At 49.4% G+C, this 10000-nt stretch overlaps 1 protein-coding gene across 1 annotated transcript in view; it reads left to right on the top strand.

Moving 5' to 3' along the window:
- Positions 1–10000, top strand: part of LOC133141635 (A disintegrin and metalloproteinase with thrombospondin motifs 19-like) — a 112929-nt gene that overhangs the window by 30047 nt on the left and 72882 nt on the right. The window contains exons 6-7 of the mRNA XM_061262199.1: positions 638–786; positions 7289–7332. Of these exons, the coding sequence (XP_061118183.1) occupies positions 638–786; positions 7289–7332 (193 nt within the window). The remainder of the gene's footprint in view (positions 1–637; positions 787–7288; positions 7333–10000) is intronic.

Below are 10000 nucleotides of genomic sequence, written 5' to 3'. Positions count from 1 at the left end.
ACACACACACACACACACACACACACATACCTGCGCCCAGTTTTTTGTAGTTAATGTGTTGATGTAGGCTCTGTCCTGGACACAATGGATTGTGGGTAATGTTGTCTCTGTCCTGGACGCAATGGATTGTGGGCTATGTAGTCTCCACCCTGGACCCAGTTGTTTGTAGTTAATGTAGGCTCTGTCCTGGACACCGTGGATTGTGGGTTATGTAGTCTCCACCCTGAACCCAGTTGTTTGTAGTTAATGTAGGCTCTGTCCTGGATGCCGTGGATTGTGGATAATGTAGGCTCTGTCCCAGACGCAGTGGATTGTGAGTGATGTAGGCTCTGTCCTGGACGTAGTGGATTGGGGGTAATGTAGGCTCTGTCCTGGACACAGTGGATTGTGGGTGATGTAGGCTCTGTCCTGGACCTAGTGGATTGTGGGTGATGTAGGCTCTGTCCTGGACGTAGTGGATTGGGGGTAATGTAGGCTCTGTCCCGGACACAGTGGATTGTGGGTGATGTAGGCTCTGTCCTGGACGTAGTGGATTGTGGGTGATGTAGGCTCTGTCCTGGACGTAGTGGATTGTGGGTGATGTAGTCTCGGTCCTGGACGCAGTGGATTGTGGGTGATGTAGTCTCTGCTCTCGCAGGCCAGTATGTACATCGGGCACCATGGAGAGAAGATGCTGGAGAGCTTCTGTCGCTGGCAGCAGGACGAGTATGGCAGGAAGTCCTCCGACTTCGACACGCCGTGGAGGGACGACCTTCCGTCTGTGGACACCGCCATCCTCATCACACGGTGCGCTGCTCACAGGGTTAATCCCCTCTACACACAGTGCTCACAGGGTTAATCCCCTCTACACACAGTGCTCACAGGGTTAATCCCCTCTACACACGGTGCTCACAGGGTTAATCCCCTCTACACACAGTGCTCACAGGGTTAATCCCCTCTACACATGGTGCTCGCAGGGTTAATCCTCTCTACACACGGTGCTCACAGGGTTAATCCTCTCTACACACGGTGCTCACAGGGTTAATCCTCTCTACACACGGTGCTCACAGGGTTAATCCTCTCTACACATGGTGCTCACAGGGTTAATCCCCTCTACACACAGTGCTCACAGGGTTAATCCCCTCTACACACGGTGCTCACAGGGTTAATCCCCTCTACACACGGTGCTCACAGGGTTAATCCCCTCTACACACAGTGCTCACAGGGTTAATCCCCTCCACACACGGTGCTCACAGGGTTAATCCCCTCTACACACGGTGCTCACAGGGTTAATCCTCTCTACACACGGTGCTCACAGGGTTAATCCTCTCTACACACGGTGCTCACAGGGTTAATCCCCTCTACACACGGTGCTCACAGGGTTAATCCCCTCTACACACGGTGCTCACAGGGTTAATCCCCTCCACACACAGTGCTCACAGGGTTAATCCCCTCCACACACGGTGCGGTGATCACAGGGTTAATCCCCTCTACACACAGTGCTCACAGGGTTAATCCCCTCCACACACGGTGCGGTGATCACAGGGTTAATCCCCTCTACACACGGTGCTCACAGGGTTAATCCCCTCTACACACAGTGCTCACAGGGTTAATCCCCTCCACACACAGTGCGGTGCTCACAGGGTTAATCCCCTCCACACACGGTGCTCACAGGGTTAATCCCCTCTACACACAGTGCTCACAGGGTTAATCCCCTCCACACACGTTGCTTGCAGGGTTAATCCCCTCCACACACGGTTCTCACAGGGTTAATCCAGCCTCCTCAAATCTGTGCTATTGATCCTGGTAAAAAATAGTAAGTAAAAAAGGTAGTAGTGTGTCTAAAGGGTTAAAGTATTTCAACTATTTAACCTGGGTCTGGTCAGAGCTGTTTTATTTGAGTGTTGACCTGCAATCATCAAATCCGGCCCTCAAATCTGGCCCTCCCGGGTAATTAGCTGAACAACTAGCGCTAGTGATTGGCCAGATCATCTTCACACCTGACTCCCAGGTAAAGGGAGGGTGGAAAACCAGCAGTTCTCAGCCCTGGAGGACCGTGATTTGATGATCCCTGGTGTAGATGATTTGTTACAGGATTACCTTATTGCCCAGGTCATGGTTTCGTATGGTGTTTCTCAGATAAGTTTGAGTTGTTGTTGAGAAATTGGTTATATGTCCTTTGCTCAATGGATGCACATATAGCTTTGTACCAGGCAGTAGAATTATATCGCCATTGGTGTTGTGTTTTGGAACGGAGACAGGGTTTTGGCTGTTAAATAGACGAGACTCCTCGAAGAATAATATTGACTTAGGCTGTAGATTTGAACATCTGACATCTATGAATTGTTTTCCCCAAAGAGTATTCATCCAAAGGACTGAAAAAAAAGAAAAGAAATGGCTTGCTGGAAAGACTTTGTCTTCGCACTGTCTGTTTTAGTCCAGAGTAACACTGTTATTACTACAGGAATGAGGATGTAGTCACATTATCACAGTGTGATATAAATACAGCTGTAGCCACTCTGAGAATGCAGCCTCACAACCTTCAGATAACAAAGGAATTTTATTTTTTGCGTGGGCTGCAACAAACCTCCAAAATATTTTATATCGCAGAACTCGCAACAGCAAGTTGCATCTCCCTTCTGAAAAGAAACTGTTTTTATGAGAAGTGAGAGTCCGAGCACTAGAGTAGTCTGTGGAAGAGCATTAGAGTAGTCTGTGGAAGAGCATTAGAGTAGTCTGTGGAAGAGCACTAGAGTAGTCTGTGGAAGAGCACTAGAGTAGTCTGTGGAAGAGCATTAGAGTAGTCTGTGGAAGAGCATTAGAGTAGTCTGTGGAAGAGCACTAGAGTAGTCTGTGGAAGAGCACTAGAGTAGTCTGTGGAAGAGCACTAGAGTAGTCTGTGGAAGAGCACTAGAGTAGTCTGTGGAAGAGCACTAGAGTAGTCTGTGGAAGAGCATTAGAGTAGTCTGTGGAAGAGCACTAGAGTAGTCTGTGGAAGAGCACTAGAGTAGTCTGTGGAAGAGCACTATGGTAGTCTGTGGAAGAGCATTAGAGTTCATTATCTGTGGAAGAATTTGCTGTCCTCGTTTCACTTGCCTATAATACTACATATTATTTGTTATTTAGTTGACGCATTTATCCAAAGCAACTTACAGTTGCTTAGTACAATTGATTAAGCAGGGGCCAATTTCCCCTGGAGCAAGGTGGGGTTAATGGCCTTGCTCAAGGGCCCCTCTTATTGTGGCTACACCGGTGCTTGAGCCACCAACCTTCCAGATCCCAGTCAGGTACCTCAGCCACTAGACTACAGCACCTTAGCCACTAGACTACAGGCACCTTAGCCACTAGACTACAGGCACCTTAGCGACTAGACTACAGGCACCTTAGCCACTAGACTACAGGCACCTTAGCCACTAGACTACAGGCACCTTAGCCACTAGGCTACAGGCGCCTTAGCCACTAGACTATAGGCGCCTTAGCCACTAGACTACAGGCACCTTAGCCACTAGACTACAGGCACCTTAGCCACTAGGCTACAGGCGCCTTAGCCACTAGACTATAGGCGCCTTAGCCACTAGACTACAGGCGCCTTAGCCACTAGACTACAGGCTCCTTAGCCACTAGACTACAGGCACCTTAGCCACTAGGCTACAAGCACCATAGCCACTAGACTACAGGCACCTTAGCCACTAGGCTACAGGCACCTTAGCCACTAGACTACAGGTACCTTAGCCACTAGGCTACAGGTTCCTTAGCCACTAGGCTACAGGTACCTTAGCCACTAGACTACAGCACCTTAGCCACTAGACTACAGGCACCTTAGCCACTAGACTACAGGCACCTTAGCCACTAGACTATAGCACCTTAGCCACTAGGCTACAGGCACCTTAGCCACTAGACTACAGGCACCTTAGCCACTAGGCTACAGGTACCATAGCCACTAGACTACAGGCACCTTAGCCACTAGACTACAAGCACCTTAGCCACTAGACTACAGGCACCTTAGCCACTAGGCTACAAGCACCATAGCCACTAGACTACAGGCACCTTAGCCACTAGGCTACAGGCACCTTAGCCACTAGACTACAGGTACCTTAGCCACTAGGCTACAGGTTCCTTAGCCACTAGGCTACAGGTACCTTAGCCACTAGACTACAGCACCTTAGCCACTAGACTACAGGCACCTTAGCCACTAGACTACAGGCACCTTAGCCACTAGACTATAGCACCTTAGCCACTAGGCTACAGGCACCTTAGCCACTAGACTACAGGCACCTTAGCCACTAGGCTACAGGTACCATAGCCACTAGACTACAGGCACCTTAGCCACTAGACTACAAGCACCTTAGCCACTAGACTACAGGTACCTTAGCCACTAGGCTACAGGCACCTTAGCCACTAGACTACAGGCACCTTAGCCACTAGACTACAGGCACCTTAGCCACTAGGCTACAGGCACCTTAGCCACTCGGCTACAGGCACCTTAGGCACTAGGTCACAGACTCCTCATCTCTGCAGTATTAGGTCACAGACTCCTCATCTCTGCAGTATTAGGTCACAGACTCCTCATCTCTGCAGTATTAGGTCACAGACTCCTCATCTCTGCAGTATTAGGTCACAGACTCCTCATCTCTGCAGTATTAGGTCACAGACTCCTCATCTCTGCAGTATTAGGTCACAGACTCCTCATCTCTGCAGTATTAGGTCACAGACTCCTCATCTCTGCAGCATTAGGTCACAGACTCCTCATCTCTGCAGTATTAGGTCACAGACTCCTCATCTCTGCAGTATTAGGTCACAGACTCCTCATCTCTGCAGTATTAGGTCACAGACTCCTCATCTCTGCAGTATTAGGTCACAGACTCCTCATCTCTGCAGCATTAGGTCACAGACTCCTCATCTCTGCAGTATTAGGTCACAGACTCCTCATCTCTGCAGTATTAGGTCACAGACAGGTATGATGTCGTTCCTGCCTGTGGGACTGCACGCTGCTGGGTTTGAAGCAGTATCTGCTCCTGCCTTCCCATCGGCCCATCTGAGCCTCAGCCAGGGGCCACAGCCAGGGGCCACAAGCAGGCCTGTCCCTGTAATCACCCATGGCCCCCTGCCACCGCCCAGACACACACCATAAAACAAACATAAATAAAATCGCCTTTTTATTTCAGTAACTGGCGTGTGGCCTCATCCACCGTGACCAACAGTGTTTTAAACCGCAGCCCAGAATACAAGCAACAAACATGCAAGTACAATCCTGCCCAGAATACAAGCAACAAACATGCAAGTACAATCCTGCCCAGAATACAAGCAACAAACATGCAAGTACAATCCTGCCCAGAATACAAGCAACAAACATGCAAGTACAATCCTGCCCAGAATATAAACAACAAACATGCAAGTACAATCCTGCCCAGAATATAAACAACAAACATGCAAGTACAATCCTGCACAGAATACAAACAACAAACATGCAAGTACAATCCTGCACAGAATACAAACATGCAAGTACAATCTTGCGCAGAATACAAATCACAAACATGCAAGTACAATCCTGTATGACTTTTTGATTGGCTTCCAAAAAAAAACTATATGGGCCTACACTGTCCAGAGCAACTATAATTACAATTTAACATGATGTCAACTGCTACGTCTACTACTACGTGTACTAGTGTACTAATCTCTTTAAAACATAAACAACTAAAAAATCAGTCTGATAAAGTAAAGGAGCCCTGGATAAACTTCCTAATCTGGAATAACAAAGCGTTATCTTGCATTAAAGGTGAATAGTTGTTTCTCCATGGCAACGATAAGTCGTGGAGACAGGGCTGTGTTTCGTCCAGAGAAGGCCTGTGTGTGATTAATGCCTGCGCTGATCCATTCTGCCGTTTGAGTCCTGCTGGCCTCCCTCTTCGAGGTGCTCTCTGTTCCTCGCAGAAATGAGCTAATTACAGGCCTCCAACCCCCCCTCTCCTAATTACAGGCCTCCAACCCCCCCTCTCCTAATTACAGGACCCGCTCTCCCCGGCTCACTTTCCGCATTCAATTAGGGGTTTTTTTTTGTTGACTAAATGAAATTTTTAAAAAATGCGCTGGTTTCCCGAGAGGCGGAGAGCAGGGTCATGTAAACCCTGATATGGCACACAGTCCTTGGGGAATGGTGTAAACCCTGATATGGCACACAGTCCTTGGGGAATGGTGTAAACCCTGATATCACACACAGTCCTTGGGGAATGGTGTAAACCCTGATATCACACACAGTCCTTGGGGAATGGTGTAAACCCTGATATCACACACAGTCCTTGGGGAATGGTGTAAACCCTGATATCACACACAGTCCTTGGGGAATGGTGTAAACCCTGATATCGCACACAGTCCTTGGGGAATGGTGTAAACCCTGATATCACACACAGTCCTTGGGGAATGGTGTAAACCCTGATATGGCACACAGTCCTTGGGGAATGGTGTAAACCCTGATATGGCACACAGTCCTTGGGGAATAGTGTAAACCCTGATATCGCACACAGTCCTTGGGGAATGGCAAACAGCGAAGGGTTTTACGAGTTCCAGGCTGTTGGTCTTCGGCCTGTTCAGCTGGTTTAGCTTTTTGGCGAAGGGCTTGCGGACCGTGAGTCTGGTGGAGCTCCGAGCCTCCCAGAGGAGCCCTGAGAGAGAAACGCCAGCGCATCCTTTTGTGGAAGTTTTTTTTTTTTTTTTTTTGGAATGCGTGACCGACCTGTTGATCCTTCACACAGTGGACGGGTGGATCGACCTTGCCTTCAAACTGACCCCTGAGAGAGCAAGGCCATTCCGTTCGCCTAATAAATGTTTTCCCCGATTGCTCCGACCCCGTGGCCCTTCCTTGCCTCTCCCGATGGGTGGATCGAGGAGGGAAGGAGAAGACGGGAGGCGAGGGAAGGAGAGGTGCGATTGGGCCTCAGGTTTGGGATATGCTGGAGTTTGGGATCCTGGGATTGCTCCCCCTCAATCTTACTCCTCAAATTCCCAGGCGACCGCATACCAGCCAGGACAGGGGGTTGTGACCTTTGGCCCGGGACCCTTTAATGCGAAACACATCTCCTGGCTGAGCTGGGACTGGCTTTCTGAGGAGACGGGGGGATTGGGGGTATGAGGGAGGGTGGAGATGGACATGTCTGTGTGAGTGTGAGTGTGAGTGTGAGTGTGAGTGTGAGTGTGAGTGTGAGTGTGAGTGAGTGAGTGAGTGAGTGAGTGAGTGAGGGGTGTAAGGGAGGGTGGAGGTGCAGGCCATGTGGGCCTCCTGCTGGGTGCTGACCTTTCACCTTCTGCGTTTCAGGAAGGACTTCTGCGTGCATAAGGATGAGCCCTGTGACACCGTAGGTAAGTTATCCCCCTGTCTGTGTGTGTGTGTGTGTGTGTGTGTGTGTGCATGTCTGTGTGTCTGTGTGTGTGTGTGTGTGTCTGTGTGTGTGTGAGTGTTTGTGTGTGTGTGTGAGTATGAGTGCTACAAGGCTGGTGTAGCGTAGCGTGATCCTGTAGTGTAGTGGTTAAGGTACATGACTGTAGCGTAGTGGTTAAGGTACATGACCCTGTAGCGTAGTGGTTAAGGTACATGACTGTAGCGTAGTGGTTAAGGTACATGACCCTGTAGCGTAGTGGTTAAGGCACATGACTGTAGCGTAGTGGTTAAGGTACATGACCCTGTAGCGTAGTGGTTAAGGTACATGACCCTGTAGTGTAGTGGTTAAGGTACATGACCCTGTAGCGTAGTGGTTAAGGTACATGACCCTGTAGCGTAGTGGTTAAGGTACATGACCCTGTAGCATAGTGGTTAAGGTACATGACCCTGTAGTGTAGTGGTTAAGGTACATGACTGTAGTGTAGTGGTTAAGGTACATGACCCTGTAGCGTAGTGGTTAAGGTTCATGACCCTGTAGCATAGTGGTTAAGGTACATGACCCTGTAGCGTAGTGGTTAAGGTACATGACCCTGTAGCATAGTGGTTAAGGTACATGACCCTGTAGTGTAGTGGTTAAGGTACATGACTGTAGTGTAGTGGTTAAGGTACATGACCCTGTAGCGTAGTGGTTAAGGTTCATGACCCTGTAGCATAGTGGTTAAGGTACATGACCCTGTAGCGTAGTGGTTAAGGTTCATGACCCTGTAGTGTAGTGGTTAAGGTACATGACTGTAGCGTAGTGGTTAAGGTACATGACTGTAGCGTAGTGGTTAAGGTACATGACTGTAGCGTAGTGGTTAAGGTACATGACCCTGTAGTGTAGTGGTTAAGGTACATGACCCTGTAGCGTAGTGGTTAAGGTGCATGACCCTGTAGCGTAGTGGTTAAGGTACATGACCCTGTAGCGTAGTGGTTAAGGTACATGACCCTGTAGTGTAGTGGTTAAGGTACATGACCCTGTAGCGTAGTGGTTAAGGTACATGACCCTGTAGCATAGTGGTTAAGGTACATGACCCTGTAGTGTAGTGGTTAAGGTACATGACCCTGTAGCGTAGTGGTTAAGGTACATGACCCTGTAGCGTAGTGGTTAAGGTAAATGTCTGGGACCCGCAAGGTTGGTGGTTTGATTCCCGGTGTAGCCACAATAAGATCCGCACAGCCGTTGGGCCCTTGAGCAAGGCCCTTAACCCTGCATTGCTCCAGGGGAGGATTGTCTCCTGCCTAGTCTAATCAACTGTTTGTCGCTCTGGATAAGAGTGTCTGCCGAATGCCATTAATGTAATGTAATGGTTTTGAAAAGGAGGTGTTGGATTTGTATTTCATACAAATATAGTACTTGAAAATAGTATTTTCACACCAAAGCTTTTTTTTTTTCCATCCACTTCCTGGAAGATGATTAGAATTAATTTTTCATCATCATGTGCCAGTGGGCGTGTATGTTGATCAAATGTCTCAGTTTCCCGCTCCCCTCCGATCAACACCCTTTCACCCAGCAGCGCGTTCTTCCCCTCCTCACTTAACTTCAGTCAGAGCCGCAGAGTCTCAGACCCGCCCATGCGTCATACGGCGAGTGCTCCTCTCACTGTTTCAGGGTCTGTAAGCCCAGAACACATAAAGTCCTCCAGGAGGTTTTTGCAGAGTCATTGCTGTGTTATTTTTTTCTCGATGTCTGGGAGTAAGTTTGTCCAGATGTGGCCTCTGGTCGCGATCGGGAGACGGCCCCCTCACGCCAGCGGTGCCAGGGTCTGATACGGGCCCGGAGCGCTCAGAACCTCTTCTCCATCGGAGAGGAGCGGGGAGCTGCGGTCTGAGGCACGGAGAAGGGACTGAGCGCAGACCTGGTGCGAACACGTCACTGTGTCAGTCTCAAAGGCTTTTCTGCGCTCGATTGCTCTTGCCTGGTGAAACTGAGCCGGCCAAGAGGACCAGAGGGCAGGGTTTGGGCTTTTTGTCGGTGGGTCAGTTTGTCAGTGTTTAGGTATAAAGGTAGTGGATGTCTGTGCGCTTGTTGCCTTTGTTTTCCTGGTCCGGCTCAGTTGTGGAGTCTGGTGAAATGTGAAGAAAGCGTTGGATGTTTATCGGGGACATGGTGTTTGGCAGGTTGTTGGCAGGTGGAGGAGGGGGGCGTAGTGCCTGGGTGATCAGTGAACTCTGGAAGTCTGACGACGATCTGGACGTAAACGGGAGCTCCACATTGGGGGGAAACAAATTCACAAGTGACATTGAATATTAATCAGAAATGTTTAATTCAGGAATGGTCCAAATTCAGGTTTTTTTTAAAATATTTTGTTTCAAATAAGCCCAAATCTCTTTTTGTAGAGGGAGCGTTTTTTCAGGGCACATTTTTCAGGGGAAAAAAGCTTCATGGATAAAACAGATTCGGGGCGAAAGCACACTTACTGACCCCATCCTGCGGGAGAACGTCTTAATCCCTCAATAAAGCGCCCCGCTCCGGTCGTAAGTCTCTCCTGGTGCCGCCAGCGCGGCCGGGCCGGCGGGGGTGCCTACGCCCCCAGTCTGCTGTCACTTTCTGGGCCCGGCCGACGGCCGCCGTCCCCCGCTCCCGGATCCTGCCTCCGCCGTATTTCA

Source organism: Conger conger, chromosome 12, assembly GCF_963514075.1.
Source record: "Conger conger chromosome 12, fConCon1.1, whole genome shotgun sequence".
Lineage (NCBI taxonomy): Eukaryota > Metazoa > Chordata > Actinopteri > Anguilliformes > Congridae > Conger > Conger conger.
The sequence above is the reverse complement of the archived record's forward strand: the minus strand, read 5'-3'. Positions and strand labels throughout refer to the sequence as shown.